The sequence below is a fragment of the Coregonus clupeaformis genome, chromosome 30 (assembly GCF_020615455.1).
Source record: "Coregonus clupeaformis isolate EN_2021a chromosome 30, ASM2061545v1, whole genome shotgun sequence".
Lineage (NCBI taxonomy): Eukaryota > Metazoa > Chordata > Actinopteri > Salmoniformes > Salmonidae > Coregonus > Coregonus clupeaformis.
This window is the reverse complement of record NC_059221.1, coordinates 32,737,816-32,757,956: the sequence shown is the minus strand read 5'-3', so window position 1 is coordinate 32,757,956 and position 20,141 is coordinate 32,737,816. Positions and strand designations below refer to the sequence as shown.

Below are 20,141 nucleotides of genomic sequence, written 5' to 3'. Positions count from 1 at the left end.
TTAATTGGACCACTTCCGAATTGAGCGTGTCACTGGTTCTTCCTGTTTGAGTTTTTGCTTGTAAGCAAGAATCAGGAAGATGGAGTTTGGTCAGATTTGCCAAATGGAGGGCGAGGGAGAGCTTTGTATGCATCTCTGTGTGGAGTAAATGTGTTTGTACGCCGTGCCTTAACTATGGTATCTACCCTTCACACAGGATGTGGGTGCAGCAGAGGTGAAACTGCTGATTCTGGACAACATCCTGCTGAGCCCTGCACGTGATGTCTACCTGCTGGTGGGCACATCCATCCAATACAAGGTCCAGAAGATCAGACAGGGAAAGATCACAGGTGGGTCTGGACTTACACTATACAGTATATCATTCTATGCAATTACAAATCCAATGATGTAACGACAATAGTTGACACAAAAAAGTGGGTCTAGAAAAGTATTGAATTGTGTCATTGGATACAGCATTGTAGTATCAAGAATGATTAGATGGTATTCGTATCACAGTTCAGGGTGTATACTGTCCATCCCATCTATGTACGAAATAGTTAATGAAGACAAATCATGAAGATCTAACCCAGGGTAATGTTGTGTTCCAGAGTTATCCATGCCCTGTGATCAATATGAGCTGCACGTCCAGAACAGTGTGGCTGGTGCTGATGGAAACACTGACCTGGCTGTGGCTAGTCTGGATCAGAGCACCTCCACTGTCAACGCCCTGCAGCTGGGACACGTCAACGTGGTGCTGGATCACAAGAGTATCCTTTTAAGACAACATACACTTCATATGATCTTGATTAGTTTAGGTCTGAGACTACTCTACAGTGTTATAACATTAGTTGGTAGTTAGCAGCAACTAAAACAAATATATTTTTTTAATTGGGTAGTGCATCAACAGTTTTCCTCTTGTCATTGCAGACCTTGGAGAGCTATTTATAAGAAATATTCAAAGAAATGTTCAGATCAACTAGCCCATGTCAGCTAATGTTATTTAGCTAGGGTTTTTAGCCCATTGATTTTGTTGTAATGTTTGAGTCACTCAGATGTCACATGAACACACAAGACATGGCTAAATGTGTCAAAAATGCAAGAAATGAGCTTTAAAACTTCTACATTTTCTCTCCACCCCATGGCAAAATTTGTATAATTGCAGGAAATTAGCTTTTTAAATAGCAAAAAATAAATGTGCGCTGGATGTTCCCCAATGATGGAAGGGGGACCCGTCTGAAAAAGTTTGGGAACCACTGGTTTATGTTAATGTAATGACATGCAATGGTGTGTACCATGAATGGTGTGTATGTAGTTATTAATGATAAATTGAGTGTTCCGTTCTCTCTCATATCATTCTCAGTGGATTGCAGAGACAGGCAGTAATATAACAGGACTTGACAGTCTGGGGGGGAACATGTCTAGCTAAAGCTCACTACTTAAGACTAATCCCAGCAGGTTGTATTGTGCATTTGACAAACACAAGATTTAAACTGTGTTTAAAATGGTCCCTGTATGCCTCTTTTTGTATACCAAACTTTATTATCCTTAACAATTGCTCAGGCCTTCGCATGCAAGGGGTGTCTCGCATGCCCAACGGGACTCTGTATGTTGTGGAACCGGGATACTTGGGTATGTTTGCATGTGTTTTGTTCATCCTTGTGCATTAGTGAAGCATTTAAAGTAAACCATTGTCAGTTTTTGAGTAATTTCTGAACTACATATCCTGTTTCAGTTCAAATTATAACTTATTTTGCTTTTCTCTTTTACTACCAGGATTTAAGATGAATCCTGTAGAGAGCTGGGTTCTAGTAACAGGACGAGTGTATGATATCCTTATCGAAGTGTTTGACAAGTCAAGCAATAGGATTTACTTATCTGATGTAAGTAAGCTCAGCCTAAGTTGTCTTAATTCTACACACCATTGTTTGTTATATTTGTCAAAACACTGTCGCTCTCCCTAGTCTTCTCCCTCTTATAAAATGGAAACTAGATTTCTTAGCAAAATAGTTTGGCATATCCCTTTTGATGTTTAATCAACTGCAGACTGAAATACAGCTGGAAGACATTCAAATACTGGAAAGGAAGATTTTGAAGATATTTTATGGAGTTTCTATCTTATCATCTTAGCCAGATTGTGTGCACTGTCCTCTCTTTAATGGTTATGTTTTTTCCACACTTTAAAGGTCCAGTGCAGCTGTTTTTATCTCAATATCAAATCATTTCTGGGTAACAATTAGATACCATACTGTGATTATTTTCAATTAAAATAGTCAAAAATATACAAAAAATAGCTTCATAGCAATGAGCAATTTCTCAAGCAAGAATTTTGCTAGGACTGTCTGGGAGTGGTCTGAGTTTGAATGACCTTTTATTGGCAGAGCGCTTTCTTATTGGTCTATTAACAAATTTACTGCCTGGTGATGTTCCCAGACAGGCCAAAACTCCACAAATTCAGGCGCTCTTTTCAAACAGCTCTTACACTAAAAGGGCGTTATCATAATTTTCACAGTATTATTCCAACTTAATAGTGTGGAAATATATATAAATCGTAGGAAAATTACGTTTTTAGACTGCACTGGGCCTTTAAAACAGTTATTCACGGTCTCATTCCCCTCTGTATTTTTAAGTGCTACTATCTTGATTGTTTGTGCTTGCAGAACATTCGAATCGAAGCTGTGTTCCCAGATGAGTACTTTGAGATTCTAGAGTCCTCCCTGAATGGGTCTTACCACCGTGTCAAGGCTTTGAACAACGGGCTAACACTAATTGATGCTACACTCAAATCTGTAGTGGATCAAGTGAGTTTTGTAGTAACCTTGAATTAGTTTCTTTGCAGAATTTTGAGTAGGCGTTAGCATAAAGTATTAAAGTAAGATATCTTATAGAAGTGTGAGAGATCATGATCATTAGTTAGAAATAGCCTGTCTATTTTTTAACAAGGTTGTTTTTGTGTTCTAGGATGGAGGAGTCCATGAGCTGGCAAACCCAGTCCACAATGAACAGGATGTAGAAATATACGATCCCATTGTCCTCAGTCCCAGTATCCTCACATTTCCATGGCAGCCTAAGGTTGGAGCCTACCAGTACACAATACAGGTATTTGTCCCTGTTTAATACAACATATGTTCACTGTTCTTTCTGTTGGAACCCATGCTGAAGAATCTCTTAACATCAGCCACAATGAATTACACTTCACTTGCATCAAGTTCTTTGTTTGTGTATCATTTATATTTATACATTTATTTTGTGAATCTTCTTTCATTACTTCTTATAACTATCTTCTAATTTGTATAAGGCCAGACTGGCTCAGAATGACAGATACAAGTTAGTGTCTCTCGATTTTGGTGAATTGCAGATGCTCTGTGTCAATATTGCATTATGTCCCAGGCAGCTGGAGGCAGTGGCAATTTCAGCTGGTCCTCCTCTAACCTAGCCGTTGCCACGGTGACCGTGAAAGGAGTGATGACGACCATCAGTGAGATTGGCGTCAGTGTGGTATACGCCCATGATGTACGCAACCCAATGCACTATGGAACGATGAAGGTGAGACCGTATAGCCCTCCCCTAACTCATTTTACAGGATGTGAAGGATTAATGGTCAATGCACTGAATAGCATAATTACAGTTGAAGTCAGAAGTTTACATACACTTAGGATGGAGTCATTAAAACTTGTTTTTCAACCACTCCCTTTTTAACAAACTATAGTTTTGGCAAGTCGGTTAGGACATCTACTTTGTGCATGACACAAGTAATTTTTCCAACAATTGTTTACAGACAGATTATTTCACTTATTACACAATTCCAGTGGGTCAGAAGTTTACATAAACTAAGTTGACTGCCTTTAAACAGCTTGGAAAATTCCAGAAAATGATGTCATGGCTTTAGAAGCTTTTGATAGGCTAATTGACATCATTTGAGTCAATTGGAGGTGTACCTGTGGATGTATTTCAAGGCCTACCTTCAAACTCAGTGCCTCTTTGCTTGACATCATGGGAAAATCTAAAGAAATCAGCCAAGACCTCAGAAAAAATATTGTAGACCTCCACAAGTCTGGTTCATCCTTGGGAGCAATTTCCAAACGCCTGAAGGTACCACGTTCACCTGTACAAACAATAGTACGCAAGTATAAACACCATGGGATCACGCAGCTGTCATACTGCTCAGGAAGGAGACGCATTCTGTCTCCTAGAGAGATTAACGTACTTTGGTGCGAAAAGTGCAAATCAATCCCAGAACAACAGCAAAGGACATTGTGAAGATGCTGGAGGAAACAGGTATAAAAGTATCTATATCCACAGTAAAACGAGTCCTATATCGACATAACCTGAAAGGCCGCTCAGCAAGGAAGAAGCCACTGCTCCAAAACCGCCATAAAAAAGCCAGACTATGGTTTGCAACTGCACATGGGGACAAAGATTGTACTTTTTGGAGAAATGTCCTCTGGTCTGATGAAACAAAAATAGAACTGTTTGGCCATAATGACCATCGTTATGTTTGGAGGAAAAAGGGGGTTGCTTGCAAGCTGAAGAACACCATCCCAACCGTGACGCACAGGGGTGGCAGCATCATGCTGTGGGGGTGCTTTGCTGCAGGAGGGACTGGTGCACTTCACAAAATAGATGGCATCATGAGGAAGGAAAATGATATGGATATATTGAAGCAACATCTCAAGACATCAGTCAGGAAGTTAAAGCTTGGTCGCAAATGGGTCTTCCAAATGGACAATGACCCCAAGCATACTTCCAAAGTTGTGGCAAAATGGCTTAAGGACAACAAAGTCAAGGAATTGGAGTGGCCATCACAAAGCCCTGACCTCAGTCCTATAGAAAATTTGTGGGCAGAACTGAAAAAGCGTGTGTGAGCAAGGAGGCCTACAAACCTGACTCAGTTACACCAGCTCTGTCAGGAGGAATGGGCCAAAATTCACCCAACTTATTGTGGGAAGCTTGTGGAAGGCTACCCGAAACGTTTTACATTTACATTTTATTTTAGTCATTTAGCAGACGCTCTTAACCAGAGCGACTTACAGGAGCAATTAGGGTTAAGTGCCTTGCTCAAGGGCACATTTACGTCATTTAGCAGACGCTCTTATCCAGAGCGACTCACAAATTGGTGCATTTACCCTATAGCCAGTGGGATAACCACTTTACAATTTTTTTTGGGGGGGTAGAAGGATTACTTTATCCTATCCCAGGTATTCCTTAAAGAGGTGGGGTTTCAAATGTCTCCGGAAGGTGGTGAGTGACTCCGCTGTCCTGGCGTCGTGAGGGAGCTTGTTCCACCATTGGGGTGCCAGAGCAGCGAACAGTTTTGACTGGGCTGAGCGGGAACTATGCTTCCGCAGAGGAAGGGGAGCCAGCAGGCCAGAGGTAGATGAACGCAATGCCCTCGTTTGGGTGTAGGGACTGATCAGAGCCCGAAGGTACAGAGGTGCCGTTCCCCTCGCTGCTCCATAGGCAAGCACCATGGTCTTGTAACGGATGCGAGCTTCAACTGGAAGCCAGTGGAGTGTGCGGAGGAGGGGGGTGACGTGAGAGAACTTGGGAAGATTGAACACCAGACGGGCTGCGGCATTCTGGATGAGTTGTAGGGGTTTAATGGCACAGGCAGGGAGGCCAGCCAACAGCGAGTTGCAGTAATCCAGACGGGAGATGACAAGTGCCTGGATTAGGACCTGTGCCGCTTCCTGTGTAAGGCAGGGTCGTACTCTCCGAATGTTGTAGAGCATGAACCTGCAGGAGCGGGTCACCGCCTTGATGTTAGCGGAGAACGACAGGGTGTTGTCCAGGGTCACGCCAAGGCTCTTCGCACTCTGGGAGAAGGACACAACGGAGTTGTCAACCGTGATGGCGAGATCATGGAACGGGCAGTCCTTCCCCGGGGAGGAAGAGCAGCTCCGTCTTGCCAGGGTTCAGCTTGAGGTGGTGATCCGTCATCCATACTGATATGTCTGCCAGACATGCAGAGATGCGATTCGCCACCTGGTTATCAGAAGGGGGAAAGGAGAAGATTAGTTGTGTATCGTCAGCGTAGCAATGATAGGAGAGGCCATGTGAGGATATGACAGAGCCAAGTGACTTGGTGTATAGGGAGAAAAGGAGAGGGCCTAGAACTGAGCCCTGGGGGACACCAGTGGTGAGAGCACGTGGTGCGGAGACAGCTTCTCGCCACGCCACTTGGTAGGAGCGACCGGTCAGGTAGGACGCAATCCAGGAGTGAGCCGCGCCGGAGATGCCCAGCTCGGAGAGGGTGGAGAGGAGGATCTGATGGTTCACAGTATCAAAGGCAGCAGACAGGTCTAGAAGGACAAGAGCAGAGGAGAGAGAGTTAGCTTTAGCAGTGCGGAGAGCCTCCGTGACACAGAGAAGAGCAGTCTCAGTTGAATGACCAGTCCTGAAACCTGACTGGTTTGGATCAAGAAGGTCATTCTGAGAGAGATAGCAAGAGAGTTGGCTAAAGACGGCACGCTCAATAGTTTTGGAAAGAAAAGAAAGAAGGGATACTGGTCTGTAGTTGTTGACATCAGTGGGATCGAGTGTTGGTTTTTTGAGAAGGGGGAGCAACTCTCGCTCTCTTGAAGACGGAAGGGACATGGCCAGCGGTCAAGGATGAGTTGATCAGCGAGGTGAGGTAGGGGAGAAGGTCACCGGAGATGGTCTGGAGAAGAGAGGAGGGGATGGGGTCAAGCGGGCAGGTTGTTGGGCGGCCTGCAGTCACAAGTCGCAGGATTTTATCTGGAGAGAGAGGGGAGAAAGAAGTCAAAGCATAGGGTAGGGCAGTGTGAGTAGGACCAGCAGTGTCATTAGACTTAACAAACGAGGATCGGATGTCGTCAACCTTCTTTTCAAAGTGGTTGACGAAGTCATCCACAGAGAGGGGGGAGGATTCAGGAGGGAGGAAAATGTGGCAAAGAGCTTCCTAGGGTTAGAGGCAGATGCTTGGAATTTAGAGTGGTAGAAAGTGGCCTTAGCAGCAGAAACAGATGAAGAAAATGTAGAGAGGAGGGAGGAAAAGATGCCAGGTCGGCAGGGAGTTTAGTTTTCTTCCATTTCCGCTCTGTTCTGTGAGCTCGCAATGAGTCATCAAGCCACGGAGCTGGAGGGGAGGACCGAGCCGGCCGGGAGGATAGGGGACACAGAGAGTCAAAGGATGCAGAAAGGGAGGAGAGGAGGGTTGAGGAGGCAGAATCAGGAGATTGGAGGGAGAAGGATTGAGCAGAGGGAAGAGATGATAGGATGGAAGAGGAGAGAGTAGCGGGAGAGAGAGAGCGAAGGTTGCGGCGGCGCATTACCATCTGTGTAGGGGCAGAGTGAGTAGTGTTGGAGGAGAGCGAGAGAGAAAAGGAAACAAAGTAGTGGTCGGAGACATGGAGGGGAGTTGCAGTGAGATTAGTAGAAGAGCAGCATCTAGTAAAGATGAGGTCAAGCGTATTGCCTGCCTTGTGAGTAGGGGGGACGGTGAGAGGGTGAGGTCAAAAGAGGAGAGGAGTGGAAAGAAGGAGGCAGAGAGAAATGAGTCAAATGTGGACATAGGGAGGTTGAAATCCCCCAAAACTGTGAGGGGTGAGCCATCCTCAGGAAAGGAACTTATCAAGGCGTCAAGCTCATTGATGAACTCTCCAAGGGAACCTGGAGGGTGATAGATGACAAGGATATTAAGCTTAAATGGGCTAGTGACTGTGACAGCATGGAATTCAAATGAGGAGATAGACAGGTGGGTTAGGGGAAAAATTGAGAATGTCCACTTGGGAGAGATGAGGATTCCTGTGCCACCACCCCTCTGACCAGATACTCTCGGGGTATGCGAGAACACATGGTCAGACAAGGAGAGAGCAGTAGGAGTAGCAGTGTTTTCAGTGGTAATCCATGTTTCCGTCAGCGCCAGGAAGTCGAGGGACTGGAGGTTAGCATAGGCGGGGATGAAGTCAGCTTTGTTGGCAGCAGAACGGCAGTTCCAGAGGCTGCCTGAGACCTGGAACTCCAGGTGTGGGGTGCGTGCAGGGACCACCAGGTTAGAGAGGCAGCAGCCACGCGGTGTGAGGCGTTTGTGTAGCCTGTGCAGAGAGGCGAGAACAGGGATAGGCAGAGGCATAGTTGACAGGCTGTAGCAAATGGCTACAATAATGCAGAGGAGATCGGAATGAAATGAACTAAACATCTGGTAGAGGAGAGAGCAGGGCCTCCCTCACCAAAACTTCCACCTCAGAAACTATAATTGTTTCACTGAACCACCCGAACAAAAACTCTCCCAACTTCCACCTTTAGAAATCAGAATTGTTGTGAACCACAGCGGTCCAATGTTTAAAGGAATAGACTCAACCCACTTTATTCAGCTAGCTAACTATGACACCATAGCTAACTAGCATGCTAGCATCCAATAACACACAGTTTAGCACCAACACTTGGTCACAACAAACCACCAATAGTGTGTTAACACACTAAGCAGATAATTTGTGTCCGTGTCTAGTTCCTTTCATAACGCAGCAATAATTAAACGATGGCTAGCTTAGCACAAATATATTGTATTTATCTGCCACAGTACAGCACACAATGGCTACTGTGTTGACTCTGTTCGAAAAACAGCTAGCTAGCTAGCTTCGTGCTACACCCGGCACCGCCGAAGACAATGCCAACCTACAGTAACTACCCACAACAGCCCACGATGCCTAACTATGACACCATAGCTAACTAGCATGCTAGCATCCAATAACACACAGTTTAGCACCAATACTTGGTTACAACAAACTACCAATAGTGTGTTAACACACTAAACAGATCATTCGTGTCCATGTCTAGTTCCTTTCATAACGCAGCAATAATTAGACGTTGGCTAGCTAGCAATGGCTACTGTGTTGACTTTGTTTGAAGAACGGCTAGCTAGCTAGCTTCGTGCTACACCCGGCACTGCCGAAAAACAATGCTAACCTACAGTAACTACCCACAACAGCCCACGATGCCTAACTATGACGCCATAGCTAACTAGCATGCTAGCATCCAATAACACACAGTTTAGCACCAATACTTGGTTACAACAAACTACCAGTAGTGTGTTAACACACTAAACAGATAATTCGTGTCCGTGTCTAGTTCCTTTCATAACGCAGCAAAAATTAAACGTTGGCTAGCTGGCACATTAACATTGGAAACAACTCTCCACCGTTGCTAAACGTTACGGTAGCTACCCGCTAGCTAGCTAGCCTCGTGCTTCGCCGGGCTCCGCCGTAAACAATACTTACCTACAATAATTACCTACGGAAACCTACAATAACTACCTAAATAACTACCTAAATAAACTACCTACAATACCTAACTACAACTACCTACCTACGATCTAAATACATGGTTTAAGCTTTACTCAACACCATAAAAGAAGCCAAGCTTACCTCCTGCTTAGAGAAAACACAACCTCTCCCGACCACAGCTCCAAGTTAAACAATTTAAAGGCAATGCTACCAAATACTAAATGAGTGTATGTAAACTTCTGACCCACTGGGAATGTGATGAAAGAAATAAAAGCTGAAATAAATCATTCTCTCTACTATTATTCCGACATTTCACATTCTTAAAATAAAGTGGTGATCCTAACTGACCTAAGACAGGGATTTTTACTAGGATTAAATGTCAGGAATTGTGAAAAACTTAGTTTAAATGTATTTGGCTAAGGTGTATGTATACTTCCGACTTCAACTGTACATATCATACGTCTTTATGAACTGATATTACAACTGTACTAGTTAGTCGATGTTAACATTCTTCAAAACATTATACGTCAATGAAAATAATTAAACAAATCCATAGAAAATTAAACAAGAACATTGTCTGGACCTAAGCTGTTTCTTCTGACCTGTCTCACTATCCTAACCCCAACCCCCAGGTGTATGTGGTGGAGCCCGTGGGGATGGATTTCTCTCCCTGCCCGGTGGAGGCCCGCGTGGGCCTGGTGCTGGAGCTGCCCCTCCGGATCTTTGGCCTGCTAGGGGAGGGGGGAGGAGAGGAGCGGGTGATGCTGAGCGACTGCAGCCACTTTGACCTGCTGGTGGAGGAGGAGAACCAGGGGGTGTTCCAGCTGCTGGAGGGTGAGAAACACCCCCACACTTGGGTCATAAAAACCTGCAGTAAAAACCCTGACAGTACTGTACCTGTGGCGGCAGGTAGGCTAACAGTTAAGAGCGTTGGGCCTGTAACCGAAAAAAGTTACGAGCCGACTAGGTGAAAAATCTGTCTGTACCCTTGAGCAAGGCACTTAACCCTAATTGCTCCTGTAAGTCGCTCTGGATAAGTGTCTGCTAAATGATAAATTTATACACTGCTCAAAAAAATTAAGGGAACACTTAAACAACACAATGTAACTCCAAGTCAATCACACTTCTGTGAAATCAAACTGTCCACTTAGGAAGCAACACTGATTGACAATACATTTCACATGCTGTTGTGCAAATGGAATAGACAACAGGTGGAAATTATAGGCAATTAGCAAGACACCCCCAATAAAGAAGTGGTTCTGCAGGTGGTGACCACAGACCACTTCTCAGTTCCTATGCTTCCTGGCTGATGTTTTGGTCACTTTTGAATGCTGGTGGTGCTTTCACTCTAGTGGTAGCATGAGACGGAGTCTACAACCCACACAAGTGGCTCAGGTAGTGCAGCTCATCCAGGATGGCACATCAATGCGAGCTGTGGCAAGAAGGTTTGCTGTGTCTGTCAGCGTAGTGTCCAGAGCATGGAGGCGCTACCAGGAGACAGGCCAGTACATCAGGAGACGTGGAGGAGACCGTAGGAGGGCAACAACCCAGCAGCAGGACCGCTACCTCCGCCTTTGTGCAAGGAGGAGCAGGAGGAGCACTGCCAGAGCCCTGCAAAATGACCACCAGCAGGCCACAAATGTGCATGTGTCTGCTCAAACGGTCAGAAACAGACTCCATGAGGGTGGTATGAGGGCCCGACGTCCACAGGTGGGGGTTGTGCTTACAGCCCAACACCGTGCAGGACGTTTGGCAGTTGCCAGAGAACACCAAAATTGGCAAATTCGCCACTGGCGCCCTGTGCTCTTCACAGATGAAAGCAGGTTCACACTGAGCACGTGACAGACGTGACAGAGTCTGGAGACGCCGTGGAGAACGTTCTGCTGCCTGCAACATCCTCCAGCATGACCGGTTTGGCGGTGGGTCAGTCATGGTGTGGGGTGGCATTTCTTTGGGGGGCCGCACAGCCCTCCATGTGCTCGCCAGAGGTAGCCTGACTGCCATTCGGTACCGAGATGAGCTCCTCAGACCCCTTGTGAGACCATATGCTGGTGCGGTTGACCCTGGGTTCCTCCTAATGCAAGACAATGCTAGACCTCATGTGGCTGGAGTGTGTCAGCAGTTCCTGCAAGAGGAAGGCATTGATGCTATGGACTGGCCCGCCCGTTCCCCAGACCTGAATCCAATTGAGCACATCTGGGACATCATGTCTCGCTCCATCCACCAACGCCACGTTGCACCACAGACTGTCCAGGAGTTGGCGGATGCTTTAGTCCAGGTCTGGGAGGAGATCCCTCAGGAGACCATCCACCACCTCATCAGGAGCATGCCCAGGTGTTGTAGGGAGGTCATACAGGCACGTGGAGGCCACACACACTACTGAGCCTCATTTTGACTTGTTTTAAGGACATTACATCAAAGTTGGATCAGCCTGTAGTGTGGTTTTCCACTTTTAATTTTGAGGGTGACTCCAAATCCAGACCTCCATGGGTTGATACATTTGATTTCCATTGATAATTTTTGTGTGATTTTGTCAGCACATTCAACTATGTAAAGAAAAAAGTATTTAATAAGATTATTTCATTCATTCAGATCTAGGATGTGTTGTTTATGTGTTCCCTTTATTTTTTTGAGCAGTGTATTTCCCTTTAAGCTTTCTTGATCCACGGAGGAACATAAGATCTACCGCTTCAATCGCCTCGCTTCATACATTTTATTGCTTGCCTGGGACATCTTATTGTTGTATGTCTGTGTTTGATGAGAGATGTGTAGGAAAGATGGCAGACTTTGGTCCTCTAGGACTGGGATTGCAGCCATATGACTCTCTTTCTCCCCCTCCCTCCTTCCTTCCCTACAGGTAGATTGGCTCCAGGGCAGGACCACTGCAGTGGGGTAAGGGCCCAGGCTCTAGCCCCAGGATACACGGCCCTAACGGTCAGCTACACCCACGGCAATGTCTACCTCAGTGCCAAGATCACCATCGCTGCCTACCCACTACTCAAAGTGAGTCTATGCCCCCCTACCTGTACCTGCTGGCATGGCCTATTCACACACATTTATTTCATATTGGTCTACTTCCCCTATCAAAGCACACAAAGAAACTCAAGCTTAAAGGGATAATCCATCCCCAGAAATAAAAGTCATGAAACTCCTGTCAATTTGGTGAAAGCTTATGTACTGTCAGTGGGTAAAATAAAACATTTCCCCATGATTTAACTTCTAAGTGGTCCATCTTAGAAGTTAAATCAGGGTGTAGGAACGCGTCATAGCTACATAATTCACATCGCTGGAGATAAAGCACATCACATTTCATAACGCTTTTAAAACGATAACCTGCACTCCAGATTGCCAAATCAACCAATAGATGGTATGGGCATACTTCTCTAGAACACATCCATGCATTTATATCGTCATGAAAAAGTATATATTTCTCTTAGATGTGCTCAATCTTCCTCCTTCAAGTACCATGTCGCAATGCGCCCTGTGTCTGTGGGAAACGGAGATATTACAGAAAGGAGGAGATAGGAATCTCATTGGGCAATGAATGGAGAAACGCCCCACCCAACTGACTGTTGACCCATCGCATTGACCTTGTCATGCAGCGTCACGCGGTTGCTAAACTAGTCGTCATACAATCCCTTCTCAAAGTCAGGGTATGAGTTGAGAAACCTGCCTATTTTCCTCAAAAGTACCTAATGTCACGATTCTGAAGCTATACAATATTACAGAAAACAAGTTAATTATCTCACATCTTGGAAAATATTTGCAATGTTGTACATCTTGTTCACGAAATTCCTGCTAATGTTCGGTTTTTAAGCTAGCGCCCAATTGACTCCCCTTCACTCCTTGAAGGAGAGCTCTCCTTGTCCCAGAATCACCCAGAATGCACCGTGCGCCCCATTGATGACTTATGGGCAACGTACACGATGGGCGTTAATATGATTCTAAAGGAGTTTCCCATCTCCTCAAAAGTATCTCTGTGGGAAAGCAACGTTACTCTGCTCTCGCACTGGGCAGAGACGCCGTTTATAGCTCAGTAGCAGAGACGAACTGCAAGTTGAAGTCAGTGAGTAAGATTCCTAAATTGATAGTGCAGTTTGTTTAGGCGATTTTACAGCTAGCTAGCTACTTCACATGCTGATATTGACTTTGGTATTATTGTGTGTAGCTATCTTTTCTAGCTAGCTTGCAGCCAGCCCAGAGAGAGAGCATTGCATTGTGGGTTTTGTAGTAGACTTGAGCTGCACCAGATTTCCCAAAACTATTTTCACATGTTTCTACTTACCTTGTTATAATGACAAAAAGAAACATTTGTTCACAAAAATTGTTTTCACATATTAGTGTTATTTGAAGGAAAATTCCAACCAAAAACTATCTTTTGGTATTTGTTTCATTAGTCCATTGTTCACATTGTCTCAATGTTTTGCTTGTCAGCAATCAAGTTTTCAAGATATTTAACTTTCAAAATACAGAAATCATCCCCGTATGATGTATTCCTACTTTTTTATTTATAAATATTGTAGAGCTTGTTTTTAACCCCAGCACCTACACACCCTGATGAGTGGTCCTTTACCTGTGCTCTGTGTTGTGAATTATCCTGTCTAAAGTCTGCCCAGTGATCTTCACTCTACTCTCCTTGCCAACTCTCCCCGGAGCAGCAATTAGCCTTTCTCTTAATCAGCACAAGATTGGGACACACACACACACACACACACCTTTCCACGCTTACACACACTTTCACAACACACACACACACACAATTTCTCTCTCTCTCTGCAATCAGTACAGAAAGTACAAGGATGAGCTATTGTTACATTACCTCTTCCTGGGTTTCCTCAGTGTTCTGTGCATTTTAATTATGCCCTCATGCATTGGATACACTTATTTAGTTTTCTCTCCCGCTGCTTTGTCTCAAGTATTGCACTGTAATGGAATTGTTGTCAACTCGGTCCATAGAATGGACAATTTATGTCAAGCTAAGCGTCATTATGGAGAGCGGCATCTCCATTCCCATGCATGAATAATTTAGTCATGCATGCTCTATTCCATGCCCATGGGTTTTCATCCCATTAACCTGAGTGCATGCTAAGACAGTGCTCAGTACACTAACTCTAACAGGAAATGGTTTTATTTTGGGATGTAAAGAGAAGCAAGTTGGGCAGACTTGTCATTACTCTTACTCCGAGAGCTACAGCTCGGCTCTGGCAGTTCACGCTCCCTTCAAATAAATATTGTAGCATTTACCAACCTTTTACCATGTGTCTACCTCCTTGACCCAGTTTGGCTGTCTGACTTGAACACATTCATCCACTGTCCCCAGAGAGGCTTGAAAAGCCTCCCTGGAGTTGAATCATTTAGGATTGGCAGTGACCTCAGGGCTTTATCCGAAAGACATCTAACAAATGTGGAGGCGGACCAGCAAAAAATAAGCAATAAATGTGCTTCTCTATGAAATATACCACTTCTCCATTCACTAACCTGTGATTTACCTGTTGTCGTGTCCAGGCTGTGGACCCTGCCTCTGTTGCCTTGGTGACCCTGGGTTCCTCTAAGGTCATGCTGTTTGAGGGCGGCCCCAAGCCATGGGTTCTAGAACCCTCCAAGTTCTTCCGGAACCTGAAGGCTGAGGATGAGAATGGTGTTAGCCTGGCTCTGACCAGGCCCACCTCCCGTAGCTACCTCCGACACTGGGTCAGAGCCACCTGTAGAGCCCTAGGAGAACAGGTGAGGGAATGGGCTTTTCCTTGTTCGGTGCCTACTTGATACCTACTTGTTCAGTACCCTGGGCTTTAAACAGACTTTCTAGCTCTTTAAGATACACTGTAGATGAAATGATGTGACAAACAAGTAATGTGTGTTATGAACAGGTAATAAGCGTGTTATAACCATCTCTCCAGGTATTGGCTGTAACCGTGGGGAACCAGCCCAGTCTGACCAATCCCTATCCTGCGGTGGAGCCGGCGGTGGTGAAGTTTGTGTGCGCCCCTCCCTCTCGCCTCACCTTGGTGCCTGTGTACACCAGTCCCCAGCTGGACCTCACCTGCCCTCTGCTGCAACAGAACAAACAACTGGTGAGAAAAAGAGAGCGAAAAAGGCAGTGTTTGCACAGCACACATACAAACACATTTGGCGCAGGAGCTAGCGAGACAAAAAAAAACTAAAGACCGAAGGTCAAGTTTGTCTTTCTGCCTTTCTTAATTGCTCCTGAGGGGATAAATAAAGTGTATTAAATTGAATGTCTGCCTTACTGACCGTACGTTTTACACAGTGCTTCTATGTTTACTGTAACTTAGAAAGAAATACAATGGAAAAAATGAAAACTACATTGGAACATTATTTGTTGCAGGTGCCTGTCTCAAACTACCGCAACCCTGTGCTTGACCTGGCTGCCTTTGACCAGCAAGGCAGAAAGTTTGATAACTTCAGCTCTCTGAGTATCGTCTGGGAGTCAACCAAGGTATCCCTGGCCAGCATCGAGCCCACCATGCCTATGGAACTGGAACTACTAGAGGACAGCAACAAACAGAAGAAACTTCATGGTACGGCTTTGATCATGCTCATGATGGTATCCTTGTTTGCTTTTGTCGTTATTCTTTCATCCAGGTGAAATCAGGTAAAATACCAGGTTTTTGCAGGCTATTTCAATAGTTTTGACCAACAGAAATGTCCTCTTATCTGTCAGGTCGTCAGGCGTTCCTTGTCCACCACCAGTCTGGGATTACTGCTATAACAGTAACAGCTCTGGGTTACCAGGTCCCCCACCTTGAGGCTGCTAAGGTTCTCAGTCCGGTAAGACAGAAACACAACCTTTAGCAGAGAAACAGCACCTTTATCTTATGTGGTTAGACAAGCAATTACTTTGAGAGCCATTGTGAACATTTTGAGGCTTTTTCACTTCCTCCTGTGACTGGCAAGCAGGAAGGATGCCATTGGCTGAATGAGACTGTCTCTGTGACCACAGAAAATAAACATTTTAATCAGCTTAGAGGTTGCTATAAAAACACAAGACATGAGAGGCAAAAGTCAGATCTTCAAAGAACTGTACAAATATTAAATTACAGCATTTCATTTAGCCGTTTACACTAAGACGTCTCCTCCTATGGAGACTTATGATTTCACTTGACTTTAACCACAGAACTCAACTTTGTAAGAACACCGTCATGTAGGGTAATCTCATCTTTTTGTCACTCTGTTGGCATGACATTTACACCTGTAACCATGGCACCCGTCCTGTTTTTATCTCTCCCTCTTCCTGGCAGTTTGACCCTCTGACCCCTGTCTCAGCCACTCTGGAGCTCCTATTGGTGGAGGACTTGACAGTCAGTCCTGAAGCCATCACCATATACAACCACCCTGACGTGCGGGTAAGAACTGGGGCCTGTGTGAAATGTTCAGAAGTGTTGCAGATAGAAATGTAAGTTATAGAGCTGACAGAATACAATGTGACCCATCCCATCCGTCACTGTCAAAGGTGATATCTGCTCCATGTATCCCATTTCTATGGTCCTCCACTCTTCCCTCACTGGGCCCCGCTACTATCTTAATCCTGTCTGACCTTTGACCCGTCTCACGCTCTGTAATCCTCTTACTGAGGTCACTACCTGCCATGTAAACCCCTCATTCAGTCTCCATCCATATCACTGACTGCTCACAGATACCATCTAGCTGATAGCACTGGATTATGACGCCTTAAAATATTACACACAACTGGCCCTTCATCACAAGGTTTTATCAGCATGGCTTATCTCACTATTATGATGTGAAAAACATGTGCATGTGAACCTCAATGTATTGATGTTACACTTCATGGCCTACAGTACATTTCAGCTGATATTGTGATGGGCCTTGGGCTGCTTGTCCATTGTGGTATCACTCTTTCATCTACGGCTTCTCCTCCTTCCGTGTGTCCTGCAGGCTGACCTGGCCCTGAGGGAGGGATCTGGGTATTTCTTTGTCAACACCAGTGTTGGAGGGATAGCAGACGTGGTGCACCAAGAGGCCCAGCGATCTGCTGAGGTGAGGAGAAACATGGAACACTCAGAATGACAATGCTGCTGAACATACCACTCTGTTTCTGAATGGACTTCTTTAGGATTAGCATACCATGGTTACAACTGCCTTCCTAGATCCTACACCTCTTTTGGCCCCTTAACATCTTACTTTCTAACAATATTGTAAATGACGTGATACTCTGAATGAATGCAGCATTGATGAAAGCACCAGAACATCCTTGTGCCTTTGTTTTAACACAAAGACATGTTCAGTGAAAACATGTCATATAAAACCTTTCATCACTGTGGTCTCTCCAGGTGCTTCCAGTCCAGCCGGGGACGGTGCAGGTGATGGTTCATGACCTCTGCCTGGCCTTCCCAGCCCCTGCTACGGCTACGGTCCACATCTCAGACGCCCTGGAGGTTTATGTCCGAGTGGTTGACAAGGTCAGTGGTCAGCCTCAATACTTTATCCTGCAGGGCAGACACCCAGCTTGACTGTTATCCCTGTTATCGCTCACACATTCCTCTGGTCTTAACTGGCCCTTATAAATAAATAGTGTCATGCTAAAATTCACTGGTTTGCCATGGAACAGGAAAGACTTGTTTTCTGTGAAGTGTGTATTCAGGAAATGGAAATAGAATTAAGATGCTGTGAATGTTGGTTGATCCTTTCATGCTAATTAAACTAATTTGAATTTGAGTGTAGCTGCTTATATACTTAGTAAAAAACCCACATTGTTTTATGCAAGTTACTAATTAAATTAGAGCCCCAAATAGTGCTTTTCATATTAACACAACATTGACTGGTTTCTTGCAGGTGGAGATTGGTAAATCTGTACGAGCCCATGTCAGGGTTCTGGATGACCACAAGAAGCCCTTCCTGGCCAAATATTTCCGCTTTATGAATTTGAAACTCAGTGCAGCGTCTGCCATCGTCTCTCTGCAGTAAGTTACCATTACATGATTCAATCATATAAGTATAAAGTTATTTTCTGTTCTTAGAGCAAATATTATTACAAACACACACCATCACATTGCCTCTGTCTGTGCAACTGGTAATGGAAAAACAGATTAAAATTACTCCTGCATCCACCTCGGCACGTATATTATGACTAGGTTTCTGTGAAGTTGACATCGAGTTCACCATTCATGTTGTGTTTACCCCAGAGCACTGTCAGATCTCTCAGAGAAGGACACAGCCACCTTCCTGGTCAAAGGCTTAGCTATTGGACAGACCAGTGTTTCTGCAATGCTAGTAGACAAAACTGGAAGGAAGATTGCATCTGCTCCTCAGCAAATAGAGGTAGGGGGTTTTCATAAGTACGTAACTCAAACATGTTGTCCAATCGTGTTGTGTGTTGACAGTCATTTTTGTTTTGATCTTTCTAGGTGTTTCCACCATTCAAACTGATCCCCAGGAAAATGACTCTGATAATCGGAGCAATGATCCAGGTAAATTGGATTGTACAGTTATATGGATTCTTGTGGAAAAACCCTGGCCTCTGCAAAAACCCTTATCCTGTCTGGATAATTTCCTGTTGGGAAGATGATTTGTATCACCACATGCTTTCAAATAGGTATTTCTAGCTTACCTGTTGAACAAATTATAATAAAAAAAAAAAACATATTGTAAAGTGGTTATCCCACTGGCTATAAGGTGAATGCACCAATTTGTAAGTCGCTCTGGATAAGAGCGTCAGCTAAATGACGTAAATGTAAGTTCCTTTGAACAGGGTATGGTAGTAGATGCCAGGTTTGTGTCAAGAAATGCAATGCTGCTGGGTTTTTCACGCTCAACAGTTTCCCGTGTGTATCAAGAATGGTCCACCACCCAAAGGACATCCAGCCAACTTGACACAACTGTGGGAAGCATTGGAGCCAACATGGGCCAGCATCCCTGTGGAACGCTTTCAACACCTTGTAGAGTAGAGTCCATGCCCCAACGAATTGAGGCACAACTCAATATTAGGAAGGTGTTCATAATGTTTGGTATACTGAGTGTACAAACCCTGTGAGTGACATGTTGATTTAATCTCCAGTGTTGATTATTCTAACAGACCATGGATGATTTGATTGACTTGAGCAATTTAAAGACCTCACATTGACAAGCGTTAAGGAACACGCTGTCAGTATCCTCAAGGCTAGTCATGTGAAACTGATAGTCTGCATATTTATGACAGACACACAGCCACACACACCACCCCTTACCTCATCTCTCCATGTTGTAGATCACATCCGAGGGAGGCCCCCAGCCCCAGTCAAACATCCTCTTCTCCATGGCCAATGAGGAGATAGCGTCTGTTAACGGCATAGGTCACGTCAGGGGCGTCGCCATTGGCAACGTCACCGTGACAGGACTGGTTCAAGCTGTCGATGCCGAGACTGGGAAGCTTGTCGTTGTCTCTCAGGTAAAATATCTGTACATCATCATCAGGTGAAACCCAATGGGTTTTTAATCCTGTTTTTCACCAATTGAAACTGATGTAATTCTATGCTGGTGTTTTCTATGAACAGGATCAAGTAGAGGTTGAAGTTGTACAGTTGAGGGCCATTCGCATCCGAGCCCCTATCACCAGAATGAAGACTGGTACACAGGTAACTCATGATAAATGAACTGTAATCTCAAATTGTCTCTGACAGTGTCCACAAGATATTCTTCAATCCAAGTAAGATGCATTACATTGTGAATATTAGGACTTGTATAAGAGACGTGTGACCTGCTCTTGAGTTGACTCATCCTATCCCCTCTCCTAGATGCCAGTATATGTCATAGGGCTCACCAGCAGTCAGACCCCCTTCTCCTTCGGCAACGCCCTGCCTGGCCTCACCTTCCATTGGTCCACCACCAAGAGAGACGTCCTGGAATTCCAATCACGACACGCTGAGGTGGGAACCACTTTTTTTTTTTCTAGAGTTTAGAGTTTTT

General features: G+C 44.8%; 1 protein-coding gene across 2 annotated transcripts in view; it reads left to right on the top strand.

Moving 5' to 3' along the window:
* Nucleotides 1-20,141, top strand: part of LOC121545401 (nuclear pore membrane glycoprotein 210-like) — a 64,453-nt gene that overhangs the window by 26,950 nt on the left and 17,362 nt on the right. For both annotated transcript variants that reach the window (XM_041855900.2, XM_045209548.1), the window contains exons 6-27: nucleotides 197-329; nucleotides 588-746; nucleotides 1,540-1,608; nucleotides 1,753-1,859; nucleotides 2,637-2,777; nucleotides 2,938-3,075; nucleotides 3,367-3,522; nucleotides 9,854-10,055; nucleotides 12,079-12,224; nucleotides 14,727-14,945; nucleotides 15,119-15,292; nucleotides 15,568-15,760; nucleotides 15,904-16,010; nucleotides 16,481-16,585; nucleotides 17,136-17,237; nucleotides 17,531-17,659; nucleotides 18,033-18,160; nucleotides 18,383-18,518; nucleotides 18,605-18,667; nucleotides 19,444-19,623; nucleotides 19,730-19,810; nucleotides 19,970-20,101. In XM_041855900.2, coding sequence (XP_041711834.2) covers nucleotides 197-329; nucleotides 588-746; nucleotides 1,540-1,608; nucleotides 1,753-1,859; nucleotides 2,637-2,777; nucleotides 2,938-3,075; nucleotides 3,367-3,522; nucleotides 9,854-10,055; nucleotides 12,079-12,224; nucleotides 14,727-14,945; nucleotides 15,119-15,292; nucleotides 15,568-15,760; nucleotides 15,904-16,010; nucleotides 16,481-16,585; nucleotides 17,136-17,237; nucleotides 17,531-17,659; nucleotides 18,033-18,160; nucleotides 18,383-18,518; nucleotides 18,605-18,667; nucleotides 19,444-19,623; nucleotides 19,730-19,810; nucleotides 19,970-20,101 — 3,000 coding nt within the window. The remainder of the gene's footprint in view (nucleotides 1-196; nucleotides 330-587; nucleotides 747-1,539; nucleotides 1,609-1,752; nucleotides 1,860-2,636; nucleotides 2,778-2,937; nucleotides 3,076-3,366; nucleotides 3,523-9,853; nucleotides 10,056-12,078; nucleotides 12,225-14,726; nucleotides 14,946-15,118; nucleotides 15,293-15,567; nucleotides 15,761-15,903; nucleotides 16,011-16,480; nucleotides 16,586-17,135; nucleotides 17,238-17,530; nucleotides 17,660-18,032; nucleotides 18,161-18,382; nucleotides 18,519-18,604; nucleotides 18,668-19,443; nucleotides 19,624-19,729; nucleotides 19,811-19,969; nucleotides 20,102-20,141) is intronic.